The sequence below is a fragment of the Phragmites australis genome, chromosome 10 (genome assembly GCF_958298935.1).
Source record: "Phragmites australis chromosome 10, lpPhrAust1.1, whole genome shotgun sequence".
NCBI classification, from domain to species: Eukaryota; Viridiplantae; Streptophyta; class Magnoliopsida; order Poales; family Poaceae; genus Phragmites; species Phragmites australis.
In genome coordinates, this window is record NC_084930.1 from 14,488,711 (window position 1) to 14,504,409 (window position 15,699).

At 44.2% G+C, this 15,699-nt stretch overlaps 2 protein-coding genes across 2 annotated transcripts; one reads left to right on the top strand and one right to left on the bottom strand.

Annotated features, from left to right (window-relative positions):
• Positions 1–5,002: 5,002 nt before the first annotated feature.
• LOC133883656 (protein DJ-1 homolog A-like) lies at positions 5,003–10,033 on the top strand. Its single transcript, XM_062323027.1, has 8 exons — positions 5,003–5,231; positions 5,337–5,540; positions 6,318–6,467; positions 6,554–6,736; positions 7,807–7,887; positions 9,145–9,345; positions 9,427–9,567; positions 9,664–10,033. The coding sequence occupies exons 1-8, from the start codon at positions 5,067–5,069 to the stop codon at positions 9,862–9,864; spliced, it is 1,326 nt and encodes a 441-aa protein (XP_062179011.1). The 5' UTR covers positions 5,003–5,066; the 3' UTR covers positions 9,865–10,033.
• A 709-nt stretch (positions 10,034–10,742) lies between these two features.
• Positions 10,743–15,011, bottom strand: LOC133883657 (glucan endo-1,3-beta-glucosidase 14-like). Its single transcript, XM_062323028.1, has 5 exons — positions 14,674–15,011; positions 13,968–14,556; positions 12,954–13,419; positions 11,220–11,408; positions 10,743–10,974 (listed from the first exon to the last, which is right to left on the bottom strand). Exons 1-4 carry the CDS (start codon positions 14,741–14,743, stop codon positions 11,328–11,330), a joined length of 1,206 nt encoding a protein of 401 aa, XP_062179012.1. The 5' UTR covers positions 14,744–15,011; the 3' UTR covers positions 10,743–10,974; positions 11,220–11,327.
• Between the last annotated feature and the right edge of the window lie 688 nt (positions 15,012–15,699).

A 15,699-nucleotide genomic window follows, 5' to 3' on the forward strand; every position in this document is an offset into this window, starting at 1 on the left:
GCCATGTATTGACTAGTTGGTAGACTTTGCAGCTGGTTATCAAATGTTAAGGTTGTTGGACACATATTCTCCATACCATCAAGTCTGGATAGCGAAGGATGATGAGGCAAAAATAAGTTTCAGAGCCTCCTTCGGAATATATTGTTTTGTAAGAATGGTCTTTGGCCTTCGGAACGTTGGGGCCACCTTCGCCAGATTTGTCCAGATTGTACTTAAGTCACAGTTAGGGAGAAATGTATCTACATACATTGACGACATAGTTGTCAAGTGCAACAAGAAATATGACCACTTGGATGACCTTTGGGAGACCTTCTCCAATCTGCGCAGTGTGGGATTAAAATTGAATCCAGAGAAGTGTGCATTTGTTGTGCGCTCTGAAAGGTTATTGGGATTCTTGGTGTCAAAGAGAGGTGTTGAAGTAAACCCGGAAAAAAATCAAGCAATACTTAATATCAGGCCTCCACAGAGTAGAAGATAGGCACAACGCTTGGGGGGGAAGATTGACAGCTCTAAGCCGATTCATAGCTAGGTCTACTGAGCGAAGCCTGCCTTTATTCAAAACTCACAAGGGCTCGGACCCATTTTGATGGAGTGCAGAGCAACGAAATGCTTTTGATGAGTTGAACGAGTATTTGGTGAAGCTCATATCTTTGAATAGCCCAGATTCGAAGCCTGAGTTATTGCTGTACATAGCGGCTTCCCCTTTGGTGGTAAGTGCAGTGCTTGTGCAAGAAATAAAAATCAATGAGAAGTTACAATAACTTCCAGTGTACTATGTGTCAGAGGCTTTGGTAGGGCTGAAGAGGTTCTATTCTGAAATGGAAAAATGGGCATATGCAGTGGTGATGGCATCTCAAAAGCTTCTACACTATTTCATATCACATAACATAACGGTGCCGACTACATCACCCCTTTGCGACATGTTTGAAAATCGTGAAGCTAGGTGAAGAATCAGGAAATGGGCTGCAGAGCTTCCACCATTCATGCTGACCTTCGTCGCGCGGATGGCAATAAAATCACAAGCCTTAGCGGAGTTTTTTTAGATTGGACACCGCAGACTGAAGGCTCAAAAGAAATACCATTAGACCCAATGTGGATCATATATTGTGATGGAGCTTGGGGGCTTTGGGTGCTAGATCAGCAGTAGTTAAATCTTTGCCTTCGGGCGTGAAGCTACGATACACAGCCAGACTTGATTTTTGGTCAACAAACAATGTCGCAGAGTACCAAGCGGTTCTCCTCGGCCTTTGTAAGGCGTGAGCCCTTAGAGCCCGAAGGGTGCTGGTCAAGATAGACTCTCAAGTGGTATCAAGCCAAATTGACAAAACATTTTAGGCGAAGGAGCCAGAGCTGGCTAAGTATATGGCAGTCGTGCAAAGAATGGAAAAGCATTTCTTGGGATTTGTAGTCAAGAGTATATCAAGAAATGACAATTCGAAAGCCGATGACCTAGCCAAGGCCACAACATAAAATATGTCATTCCCTCTGGATGTTTTTCATTAGATTTTCAAGATACCAGCTGTCAAAGCCCCTCAATAGGTGGCACGTAGTGTCACTATCATTGAGAGCAAAGATTGACGCTCCTCTATAATGTCCTTCCTTCGAGATCATTACGAACCTGAAGATCAGGTGGAGGTGAAGAGCATGGTGCAAAGAGTTGGAAACTACAATATTGTGGGGCCTGACTTGTACAAGATGGGAGTTTGTGTACCAATGCTTTGATGCATACCCCAATCAGAAGGACAAAGTTTGCTCAAAGACATACACAAAAAATTGTGTGGCTCTCACATTAGCACTCAGACACTCATCGGAAAAGCATTCAGGCAAGGATTCTATTGGCTGAAGGCCATCTCTAATGCAGAGGCCACAGTCCGAAGCTGTGTGAAATGCCAACACATGGATAAGGGCTCAAACAAACCTTCGTCAATAGTATAGCTCATCCCACCGATTTGGCCCTTGACTTGGTAGGGGATTGACATCATTGGACAGTTGCCAGTTGCTCTAGGAAACCTTCGATATACTATGGTGGTGGTTGAGTACTTCTCCAAATGGGTGGAGGCAGTCCCACTGGCGAGGATAATGTCAAAAATTGTCCAAAAATTCTTGTGGCAAAACATCATTTGTCACTTCAGCGTTCCTCATGAAGTAACAGTTGATTCAATTTGACGGCGAAGGCTTCAAATGATTTTGCGAAGATATGGGAATCAAAGTCCGCTTCACTTAAGTGTATCATCCCCAGTCAAACGGAGTTGTGGAGAGGGCAAATGGTACCGTATTGGATGGTGTCTCAAACTGCCTACAAGGTCTCCGGAAGGGTAAGTGGGTCAAAGAGTTGCCAAAGGTATTATGGTCAATCTAGACGACAACAACAAGACCAACGGGTTTTACACCATTTCTCTTGCTCTTCGGTGAAGAAGTTATGACTCCAGAGGAATGTAAAATCAAATCATTTTGTGTCACAGCTGAGACGGCTCAAAACGAAGAGCTGATAACAAAATATGCAATAGAAGAAATGAGAATGCAAGCCATGGAAAACCTGATGAAGTACCAGGAGGAAACAAAAAGATGGAGGGACAAGAACATATCTCCGAAGGAGTTCATTCTGGGGGACCTAGTGCTCCAAAGGTTTCCTATGCTTCGACTGTGGGAAAGCTTTGAAGCAAGTGGGATGAACCTTTTTTTGTCAATAGTTCAAAGAGTCTTACTTATTATCACTTGGCTACTCTCGAATGAGAAGAAATTCCACATACTTGGAATGCTGACAGCCTTCTCAAGTATTATGTGTAACTAAAGACAACATGGGACCTTCGTAGTAATAGGCGAAGCCCTTTACTTTCATGTATTTTTACATTTAGCATTTGAATTCATGTACAGGTGATGTACTCTTTTCCTCACAGAGAAACCTTTCGCTAGGGTGTGAGGTTTTTAACGATGTAGTTACCTTTGTAAACCCTTATGATTATAAAAAGTTACCCCCTAGAAAGCATATGATTCAATAGAATTACTACATAGTTCATCAGTGAAGTGATGCATGCCTTCGATTGAAGGATGCACACTAATCGATGAAGCAATGCGGGCCATAGCCAGCCAAAGAAAAGTCAAGGTAAGGAATGTCGGTGTGCCCAACACCTTACCCATTGACTTAAAAGACGGGTACACACCTGCAGGAAAAGGCCAAAGTGTTGCTTGACCTTAAACAAAGGCAGCGCACCTCTCGGCTAAAAATAAAAGATGAGGTCTAAGAATACCTACCCTTGCTCTGAAGTATCAATTAAAACTTCATATTATAAACAAGACAAGAGCTAAGGGTGCCAGCGCCACACCGAAGTCAAAACAGACTTTCAGGGAGACAAAAGACGAAGTGTTGCTAAACCAGGTATAGACTAAGCACCTTTGCAGGAAAAAGCCGAAGTGTTTCTAGGCCTTAAACAAAGGCAGCCCACCTCTTGAATCATGACAAAAGACAAGGGCTAAGAGTGCTTGCCCTCACTCCGAAAACTTAATTGAACCTTTGGATCATAAGCAAGATGGGAGCTAAGAATGCTAGTCCCGCACCGAAGTCAAAACAAACTTTCCGAGAATTAAAAAATGAATGGAAAAAAATATTTTCAATACGAATATGTCGAAGTTTTACTTTCCACACACGCGCAATATATCAATGTATCGAGGCATTCGTCCCTATGTATACACATTGAAGTGTACATTGATTGTTATGTGTTTTCGTTTTCTGAAAGGCAAAGCACCTTTTAAGATGGTTGTATGAGATGTTGCACATCTCTAGAGCTAAAAAGAAAAAAGGCGAAGTGTTCCCCAGCCTCGAGACGAAGGCTAAGTAGCTATGGAGCCAAACCCAAGTGGGGGCTACGAGCTTCGATTTAAATGAAGGCAGAACATTACTCGAGTTATTATGAGTAGTACACGATGAAAGAAAAAAATCAACTTTGATTGCAATTGCATGTTAAGTGCACCCTTCAGTTAGATGGTTCACGCTGATACAACAGTCCACTAGACATGACCAAAATACACTACAAATCTGTTGAAGCAACTCTTAGCTACGCGATTAATGTCGAAGGTCCCTATGGCTTGAAAAGTTGAGGGGACGGTGTTTTTCGATCAACGCTTCGTGCACGTTGCTGTCGAAGGTCTCTACAACTTGAAAAGTTGGGGGTGGTGTTTTTCGATCGACACTTTGTGTACATTGCTGTCAAAGGTCCCTATGGCTTGAAACGTTGGGGAATTGCATTTTTTGTTGCTACCGAAGGTCCCTGCGGCTTAAAAAGTTGAGGGGACCGTATTTTTCGATCGACGCTTCGCGCACGTTGCTATCGAAGGTCCCTATAGCTTAAAAAGTTGGGCAAGCGGTGTTTTTCGATCGACACTTCGTGCACGTTGCTGCCGAAGATCCCTACGACTTGAAAAGTTGGGGGATAGTGTTTTTCAATTGACCCTTCATGAACGTTGCTGCCGAAGGTCCTTACGGCTTAAAAGGTTACAGGGATGATGTTTTTCGATTGATGCTTCATTCACATTGTTGGCAAAGGTCCCTACAGCTTAAAAGACTGCCGGGGGGGGGGGGGCGTTTTTCAATCGACACTTCGCGCACGTTGTTGCCGAAGCCGAAGGTTCCTACGGCTTGAAAGTTGGGGGACGGCATTTCTCGATCAATACTTTGCACTCGTTGCCGCCGAAGATCCCTACGGCTTAAAATGTTGAGGGGGCGGCGTTTTTTATCGACGTTTCACGCACGTTGCTACCAAAGCTCCCTATAACTTAAAAAGTTGGGAACGGTGTTTTCCGATCGATACTTTACGGTACGGGGACGAATTCGGGCGGCAGTGGCGAAGGAACTTGGACTCAGAACGTGTACGGGGAATGGGGACGGGAATACATGAAGCCCTGTTTGCTGACCATCTGATCCCCTCGGGGGCCAAACGAACGGCTCAGATCGAGTGTCGCCGCGTAGCGAGTGGCACCGATGTGGTCACGTGACAGTGGTATCATCCACCGGAAGCACAGTTGCTCACGCTGTCCGCGCTTCTGGAACACCACCGCGCAAGCGAAGAAGAATGGCCACGCGGCCACTCGTCTCCGCCCTCCCCGTCTCCAAAACCCCTCACGCCCCCTCCCCCCACTCCCCACCTCCCCTCCTCCGCCGCCTCCAAACCCTAACCCGCGCGCTCGCCGCCTCCTCGTCTCCCCAGGCCATGGCGTCGTCCCCTGCCCCCAAGAAGGCAAGCTCCCCCTCCCCCCTCTCTCTCCCTCTCGCCACCTCAGTCGCCCTGCGTTGCGTCCTAATCGTGGTGCCGAACGGTTGGATTGACTGATTGCTCCCGCAGGTGCTGGTGCCGATCGCCAACGGGACGGAGCCCATGGAGGCAATCATCACCATCGATGTGCTCCGCCGCGCGGGCGCCGACGTCGCCGTCGCCTCCGTCGAGCCCGGGGCAGCAACCGTCGCCGCATCGTGGGGAGTCAAGCTCGCGGCCGACGCGCTCCTCGCGGACCTCGCCGACGCCGAGTTCGACCTCATCTCGCTCCCCGTGAGTCTACCTGCCTGCTTGCTTTCCCTGGACTATTGCTGTTCAGGAAATTGAGGCGAAGTGCGGTTGATTGTGCTTGTTTGGAGCGTTCTCGTTTTATTTAGAAGGATGGAAATCAATTCCCTTCTACTGGATTATGAAATTGAACCGAGTAGGATGTGGTGGCTGCGGACCATGTGTTTATACACAGAACTATTGAAGTGAAGTTGAATCCCCGGTCAGTTGAAATATCAAATTAGACTAAGCTGTAACAGAGCAAAATTAGGTTCCAACAAGTAGTGTTTCTTCATGATACATAGTGGTAAAGGACTGCAAACTTGGTTATAAATCAATGCACTGTATCCTTGTCCACATGAAAAATTGTATTTAGTAAACATAAAACAGTGGAATTCTGTTCTTGTACTTGGACTCAGGAGGAGCTAATTAGAAATTCTTTACTGTTTACTAGCCCCTTGAAGTACCTGTGTTGAACCTGATTGTTTGCTGTGGATCTGCCATCTCCTGATATATTCATTCCCAATTACAACTCTGTTGTTATTGGCTTGGCTATATTATCTGTTATATGTAGCCTTACGTGCCTCTCCATTCTCCACTAAAAAAGAACAGTCCGAAAGTATCTTGAGTTTACTGCCGAGTGTAATGATTATGTACCTGTTGGATAATAAAGCAGTAATATGATAAGTTTGCAAAGCTCAGCCAGAGGATTAGAAGACAAATGTGGAATAGTGAAACAGATCTCCTTGCCATTTGGTGCTAACTGGGCTGTTCTTTATCCAGGGAGGGATGCCTGGGTCTTCCACTTTTAGAAACTGTAAAGTTTTGGAGAACATGGTTAAAAAGCATGTAGAGAAGGGTAGACTTTATGCTGCAATGTGTGCTGCACCAGCCATGGCTCTTGGAACTTGGGGTTTGCTTAATGGCTTGAAGGTAATATATTCATCCAATTTTCATTTCCTTATACCTAGTATTAGCATCTTTCATCTGGGTCAAACTCATCATTACTTTTATGGTAGGCAACATGTTATCCTTCATTCATGGATAAACTTCCTTCAGAGGTGCAAGCTGTGGAATCAAGGGTGCAGATTGATGGGAAGTGTGTGACCAGTCGTGGACCAGGAACGGCCATGGAGTATTCTGTTGTTTTGGTGGAACAACTATATGGGAAGGAAAAGGCTGAAGAAGTTGCTGGGCCGATGGTAGGAATCGTTTTCAACATTGCATATGTTTGTCAGTAATGCAGTGTCTTGTTCTTCGCAGAAGTGTTGTGTGTAAGTGTTTTTTTTTGGGGGGGGGGGGGGAGGGGGGGAATTCACAATGGTGCTGTATTGGGAACTTTTACAGTGCCCTGCTGTTTCCTTATGGAAGATTTTTCTATATTTGCTGTTGTTAGCCTCATTGGAGGCCTAGATAAACTACTCCTAATTTAGATAATGTAGAGGTGGCACCTCTTGGTGACCATCTTGTTTGGTAATTTATACTCCCCTGCAATATTGATACAAAAAATATCATTCTTAATATGTCTACCTAAAATATTCACAGTGAATCTTCATAGATTCACCAAGTAATCACACACTTGTAACAGCAAAAGTAGTTTTTTAAAATAATAATTCTTTACAGGGAACCATTAATATTATTTGATTTCATGGGATGGGACTTGATTCAGTTTATAATTCTCTGTATGGAGTGGTTGGGTTTCATCTCCATAAGAGTGGTTGGGTTTTTACGGGCTCTCGCCAAGCCTATCATAACGATCCTCCTTTATCCTAGCTTGGGATTGGCTATGCTGAAACAACACAAGAGGGTTCCGGCTATGTTGAAACTACATAGGCGTAGTTATATAGTTTTATTCTGAAACTAGTTAAAATACTGTGGAGAACTGTTGCCATTTCGAGTATAGAGAACTTACCTGGCTTTAAAACTTTCTGATCCACATCCTAGCTGAAACTGGCTGTTACAGTGTGACGAAGTTTTTCCTTTCACTTTCTGTGCTATACATTTTCTCTTACTTGCTGTAGACAGGAGTCACAGGACCCATAGTGCTAGCCCTTGACATAGTGGTTAGCAAAATTTATGTTTTTGTGTTTGTTTATGGCTTTCCTGCATTTGAGTCCTGTTTTCACATGTGTTCAAGTACTGTTTTCTACCCAATTGGTGCTTTTGTTAACATTGCAATAATCTGCTGGCTCTCTTTGTTCTTTTAGGGTATTGCTCATGTATTCTTTACAACTGCTGTTTACGTTTCAACTAAGTGATTACTTCCTTTCAGGTTATGCGCCCTCAGCATGGTGTGGAATTCTCAATAAAAGAGCTTAATTCAACTAGCTGGAATGTTGGTGAAACACCTCATGTAAGCATTTTTAGTTGCAAAACATTTTTCTTCCATGTAGCATTCATTTGCTTGTATTTCATGTCATATATGTACAATTTGCAATTCCTGGTTAGATCATATAGTCTGTTTCTTCTTGGTCAAGAATATGTTATTTTGAGGACTCATGTCATCTAGTACAAGGTTGTGCATTGTAGTATTTGAAATTGATTTCAGATGTCTCCATGATATCAGGGCAAACAAAGTTTCTAAACTACCAAGTTAGTGTGGTATTGTATTGGGGGAACAAAGTTTTTCAAGTACCGGAGTAGGATAGGTAGTATTCATGCAACTATGGAAACACTTCATAGTGTGCTTAGTGAAGCTTGATCACTAGGTTTGATAGATTTTAATGTAAGAAATTTGAATTGAGTAGTCACTTGTCCTTCCAGACAATCTCTGTTCACATGTATTGTAATCCTTGCTGAGTTTTGTAATGTGGATTCTGGAGTGAGGGAAGCTGGGGCTATTAGAAAAGTGGGAGTATCTAATGATTACATTTGATGATGTAGGGTCTGGTTAAGGATAGTATATCACAGTAGCCACTGTCCAGCAATTAAAGTGATGTATCTTAATACCATCAGTTCATTTAATTCATTGAGCTCTGTTTATACACGTGGTTATATCAGTCCTCTGCAGCTGAACTTTGTATTGTTATCAATATTTCATGGTTTCTGTAGATCAGGTAAAGTTTGGTTCATTGTTGTTACCCACGCATGGATATTGTTTTTTACTTTGCGTCAATGTTGTTTATCTGTATTATCATCGAGTGATCTCCTGTAGGCTTTTGCTTAGTGAAAAGCGGCATCTATTTTCTTGTCATAGCATTGCAACTCCATTTTATGTGCATGCCCATATTTTTTTCGTTCGTACTCCCTATGACTGTCTCAGAGATGCAACTTTGGCCATTTGTTTTTGCTACATTATATTAGTAAAAGTAGAATAATAAAAAGTATAATTTATGATGAATGATAAATCTATTGGTATTTCATTCATGTGACCAAACTAAATATTGAGGAAAAAGTGTAATAGGTCAAAGTTCTGAAAGTTGAACAAACTTTCCACTGTGATAGGAAGTTGTGATTGGAGCTAGCAGTTTTTTTTTCTCTCAGCAGAAGATGCATAGGATACACCCCTTGTTGCTTGTCTGCTTTCTACATTGTCATTGCATTGGAGGCCGAGTTCAAATGCGTGTTGCTGTATTTCACAGTTCAAGTTTTTTGGTAATTACTTGTGCAGATCCTTGTACCGATTGCTAATGGGACAGAGGAGATGGAGGCAACTATGATCATTGATATTCTGCGAAGGGCGAAAGCAAATGTTGTGGTTGCCTCCTTGGAAGACAATTTGGAGATTGTTGCATCCAGGAAGGTGAAGATGATTGCTGATGTGCTGTTGGATGATGCTCTTAAACAGCAATCTGATCTCATTCTGTTACCTGTAAGTCTGATAAATTAACTTTCCATGAACCAGTAACTTATAACTCTCAGATCTTATGACTTTCCAATAATTCTTTGATAGGGTGGTCTGGGTGGTGCCGAAGCTTATGCAAAATCTGATAAACTAATTGCGTTGATCAAGAAGCAAGCTGAGGCAAATAAATTGTATGGAGCTATATGTGCCTCTCCTGCAATTGCCCTTGAACCACATGGCCTGTTAAAGGTATAGTATGAGATGAACTTTTATCCTGCTGTCCTATTGGAGGAAATATGCTGGAACATTTATTGGGACTTAACAAATCCTTTTTTTTAACATCAGGGAAAGAAGGCTACGTCCTATCCTGCTATGTGGAACAAACTTGCAGACCAAAGCGAATGCAACAACAGAGTTGTCATTGATGGCAACCTGATCACCAGCCAAGGTCCTGGCACTTCCATGGAATTCTCGCTTGCCATTGTGGAGAAACTCTTTGGGCGTGAGAGAGCACTTGAGCTCGCCAAGACCATGGTCTTCATATGAGTTCTCTTGGTACGTATTTAGGTTGAATGGAGTATGATGAACCGATTGTGAATATGATGCATGCTATGTTCTTTTCTTCTGTGGAGTGTGCTACTTTTTTTACTACAATAACATGACACCTTGTAATGGATTAAATGCAATAAACGGCTTGAGGTGGAAGTTTTGCGTAGATGATTCCTCATCAGGAAACACCTCAAGATTATAGAACTTTGGCACGTGAGTTAGATATATTCATGAAGTAGGAGTTGGATGCTGGGTATGGTTACATAGTATATTTAGTTAGCTGTATGAACTCTGTTTATTCATATGGTCTAATGGGCTGAAATGGGATTAACCCATTTTCTTGGTCTGTAATGGTTAAGGAAGCAGAATTGGGGCAGATATCCTGGACCCTGCACTGTTTCTTGGCGTAAAGCTGTTTTTTTTTTCCGGTTGAAATTTCGGTAATAGTTATTGCCCCAATCGTAATGAAAGGCAAGCATTTTTTCTGATGTTTTGCATTTGTGTATTATCTCCGACAACCAAAGGGCCCCAAAACTCTGAACAAAAGCAGAAGTCTCACTTGAGATTAGAGGTTCCGGCGAAGTCCAGTTGTTGATGGCCCAGTTTTTCATCCGCAGAGAATAAGAACATTATAATCTCATGGCTCGGAACAAATTACAACAATAAGCAACAATGTCATCATCTTTTCAGTTTATTTACATCACCGACCGATCCCTTATTTAAACTCATCACCATGGTGAGAGTGATCAGCTACACGGGGTTACCAATAAATAAATGAATCAATTATATGTACATTTGCATTAAGAAATTAATAAAGCCCACACCACTGTTTGGCAAGGCAAAGGGAATAAAGCTACCCCACCCACCCACCCGAAGCAACACAAACCGCTCTTTTTTCCATCAACTCCTCTTCACATAAATCTCAGAATCCGTTGTTTCTTCATTCTCCTCTGTAAGAAATCAAGGAATAAAGTGTCTCCCTGTCTGTGCGTCACAAAATGGAGTCGCCATGTATTTTACACGCTGTGGCCGTCCACAAGATAGTGCCTTCCACATCGCCCCCTCCAAAGCTTTTCCTGTGGGCTACAGCTGCTTTTCCTTTGCCTCCTGCAATGGCAAAAGAGCAGCCAGACCCTTGTAAGTTGTCCTATGGTGTGATCTTACATAGGACCCTCTTTTTTTTGTGATGATTTTATTTTGTGTGTGGTATGGTGTCTGTCCCATGTGAAAAAGGAAACGAAAGGGCCTTTCCTCCATGGATGGCTGGGGCTTGGTGATATAAAGTTTCAAAAGGAGGTTGGGTAAGGTTGTGTTATCTAAGAACATAATAAGATGACACAGGAGGGCCATACCTTAGAATGGTGCATCTCCTCTCCCCTCTGGTCTTGGAGGCTTTTGGTCCACAAAAGCTAGGCAATTTTGCTGACCTTGTATTTGGCCGCCATTGGGCGCTTTTGCTATCACAAGAGGAAAGCTTGGTTGATAAGCAGGATGGCCAGAGATGTGAAGAGACATAGGCCGGCAAAGTCCTTCCTAACATCCTGCGGCACAAATGATACATTGTCAGATATAACTAGTTCATAATAAACTGAGTATATGGCTTGGGCTAAGAAAACAACTGATATTAATGACATGAACCAGAATCTAAGAAAAAAAGGAATATACCCGATATCTTTTCTTCTAAAAATACCATAAATCTTAGTTGTTTTCTTTAAATCAGATTACAGAGAAGCATTTCCATTATCGTTCTAACTCCAGTTTGACAAATAGATCAAAAACATTCACATCTACTTTCGATGATTTCCTATATTAATTAGCAGCCATCATTTTGCTCCACTAGTCAAGTACAACATGCCCTCCGCCAGAAGAATGCCATGCACACGTAATGCCGATTGTTCAATCATGATTCATGAAAGTTTGCCCCTCAAGATACTAAATCGTGCGAAAAGCGCACACTACGGAATTGTTCTTGTGCTCGCAAATGCGCTAGGAATATTTAGAAGTCTTTGCCTCTCGATGATCAAATTATAAAACACACACGGCCTTACAAATTTGTCCCGTGCAAGCTAGGTTACATTTTTCCAAGTTCCGAGAAGATCGTGTGAACTCGATCATGTGTAAATGGCCATTTTTTCCTTTGTCAATGGATATGGTATCTTTATAAGCTATGCTTCTTTTGCACCCTTTTTGAGAATGGAGCAATCTTTGCAGGTCTAGCCAGCATGCATGCACGTTAAGTGGAAACGGAGGAAAGAATAACAGTGTAGCCAGGTCAATGAAAAACTGCTGCCCAAGAAAGCAGGCTGCGTGCTTGCTCTGACGTCGTTCTTGGGTGCAAAGAAGAATCTTGCGTGCGTATGAAAGGATCGAATTTTGATCAAGTGGTTTATTTGTGCTGTGATAGAGAATGCAAGTCCTGCATGGTCATGGACCACTTGGATTTGGCACTGTGATGTTGCAAAGTCTAGCTTGGCCCAACAGTGCTCCACATGTGTCTGGCACCTATTTTCCTTTGGGGGAATGCAAATCTTTAAAGAAATAAAACGTCACTGTGGGTGATCTGGCTGAAAAGGATCGAAGTGATCCATTTTTGTAGGACTACCAAATTTCTGAGAAAGCTTTCATGCAAACATTGACTGCTGCTATGCTTAGAAGTATGCACGTATGCTAAGGTAATCAGTATTACTGTTATCTCTGACAATTACTTTCGTTATAAAATAACATCCCAGTTCCTAAAAGGTTCTCCATGTCTAACCTCTACACGGGACGTGCCTGTGCACATATAGCATCATGCTTATACTTTCGTGCTTGTTTCTAGTGAAAAGATTAACCTAAAAATTATTTGCTTTTGGGTTACTTGGATTTTATATGCGTGTATCGACTTATCTGAACTCTTGGTGTGTGGTGCTAATCTTTCTACACTAGGATGCTAGAGCCACGTACGCACCAATGATATGACGTACGTAGTATTGCACAATCTGTACAGTTCAAGCACGAGGTGGGCCGAGTTGAAAATTTTCACTGAATTGTATGGTGAAATTCCGTACAAACCGAATAGAATCGCAAGAATCAAGAGCAGGACTCACCCTCCTGTTGGCTGGCGACGTGTCGAGGGAGAGTGCCGCCGCCGACGTCCTCGACTGCTGGGACAGACCGACGTTGTACACCATCCTCCCGTCCGGCTGGTACAACCCGTAGTTCCTCTCCGACGTCGGGCCGGGCTTCATGTCCTCGTTGAACAGTGCGAACAGGTACACCTCCAGCCGCAGCTTCGGCCGCAGCGGCGTGCCCTCCCCGCTCACCTGCCTCGCCAGCAGGTTGCTGTTGTATTGGCGTGCGTTCTCCACGGAGGCGCCCGGCTCATCGGCGTCGCCCTTGGACGGCCACCCGGTCTCCGAAACGTGCACCGGGATGTTGCCGTAGCCCAGCCGCGCCGCCGCGAAGGTCACCGCGTCCACCTGCGCGTACAGCATGCTCGTGTACTGCAGCCGGGTGTAGGGGTCCACGGCGCCGACGTGGTTTGAGTTCGACAGCGCGTAGTCTAGGGACACCCTGCGGCGGGATGGCACGGTGACAAAGTTAGGATGTATATATATATATATATATTGGTGTGTATCCAAGACCCTGTCTACGTTGTGAACGAAAGTAAATCGAACCACATGCACGTAGTAGGAAAATTGAAGTTTACCAACTTGCCTTATCAATTGAAGTATTTAGTGTGTCGCTAGTTGACCTAGATACGTGTAAAGTAACATTTTTGACATTTGTGGCGATATACTTCCCTATTTATAGACGTATTTTATCTTCGAAATTAGATTTTAATTAGAGTTTTTTATAAAATATATTATTTATAACTATAAAGTTATGAAACCTATATAGCTAGATTGTCCGTTGCATAGGAGGCAAAGGTACTATCATAGAGTTGTTAGTGAATGTTCTGCGAGGTTTCGTGTATAAAATAAAAACTTTCCTTGTGCGCAAAGTACTTCTCTACGCAAAATGGAAGTGAAAGTGCAATTTGCATTGGGATGAAGTAAAATTATCCAGAAGGAAAAAAAAACAGAGAGAGGAAAGGGGAAGAAGCACAAGCAAGTGCGTACCTTGTCGGATCATCCTTGTAGGCGAAGTACGGATAGGCATTGATCCAGAAGGGCGCGTTGGTCTCGGCCAAGAACCGCAGCAGCTGCGCCATGTAGCCGGTCGCCTCCTGCGTGAATGCGCCCTGCGACGGTGGGTATGAGGTGGCGAGCACGGCGAGCGAGCTGGCCGTGGACACGCGCACGTACGCGTCCATCCCGAGCTGCGCCAGCGCGGCGTGCAGGTTGCGCATGGCCGGCACGAGGCTGGCCTTGAGCTGCTCGTCGTCGCCCGTGAAGACCTCGTTGCCCACGGCGATGCCCGTCACGCGCGTCGCCGGGAAGTAAGGGCGCACGCTGGCGGTGAGCCACTGCAGCGCCTCCGCCGGGCTGGCGGCCATGGACGGAACCAGGTCGTCGGGCACCGTGACGATGAGCTCGATTCCCGATCCGGCGAACGCCGACAGCACCTGCGGGTTGACGTCGTAGATGCGCACCTTGCCGATGCGCAGCGACGACAGCAGCTGCACCACCTGCGGCGGCGACGGCAGGTTGTTCCCCACCTGCCCGTAGTTGATGCCCAGCGCCATCGCCCGCCGCGGCACGCCGACATCTGAATGCGCGCATTCCGATCACAAATAGCAAATTAAGTCATTTACGTATATAGCTTATACCACAGGCCGACAATGCTGTTTGGTTGGTGACCACCGTTTCGGAGGCGTAACAGTACCTGAAGAAAGAAATACGCAGAGGAGGAGGGCACCGATCACAAGTCTTGATCTGAGCAATGCAAACGCCATTGTTCGTGATGAAGGTATGTGTGATCGAGTGAGCCGAGGAGGGAAGGGGGAGGGAGGATGGTAGGAGAGTGCAGCGTATTTATAGGCAGCTGCAGGGTAGAGGAAGGCTTCTGGAAACCAGGTAGATTGGGCAATAATTCTTTACTTTACTTGGGTGAAGGCCTTGCTGGGAGCTGAGCTGAGTTTAGAGGCTTTGGGTTGGCGATTGTGTTGGGTTGGTCAGCTGGTTGCCTGCCTCTGCCTGCCTTGTTCCGTTCCGTTGCCGTGGCTTGGCCATGTAATATATGTGGTAGCCCTTTGGAGCAAGGAAATGGCTGATGCCCTGGTCGAACAAGTTCATCGACTGGGACGTGTGTGGAAGCGGCCGGCTGGGATAGCAAGGAGCTATCATTCGAAGGAGGTTATGTGGTGACTTGTTGTGGGAACCTTCAAGTATTTAATTGCATGTAATATTTAGAGCGCACCGAAAGCGAGTATCTATCAGAGCATGCGAATACGACTAGAGATTGTCTATAAGCCCTTAAAAATTTGTCTAGAAAGCAGAGGTTTTTTAGTTGTCATGGGTAAAAAAATGTCATTAGAATACGGAAAGCGGTCTATAATTCCTTTATCATACTCTGAGCGAAGTTCAAACTGTCCGTGAGTTCAGTATTCAAGTTACCTCGTCCGAAAAGCCAATGCCATTGATTATAAAACGGGCACCATCATTACAATAGAAAAATTTATCACTGCCGGTTCAAAACTAACAGTAATAGAGTCATCACTACCGGTTTGTTACAAAATGGTAGTGATATTCGGTTCCAGATCTGAGGTTTGTAAGATTTTTTTTTCATCGATGAACGAAATCCCGTGGCTTTTTTGACTTTTGATGATCCCGTGGCTTCTGTGAGAGCTGAAACTGCAAATATAGCAATTTACGTGCCCATGTAGTTTGTAAGAGTCGAACCCGCAACCAT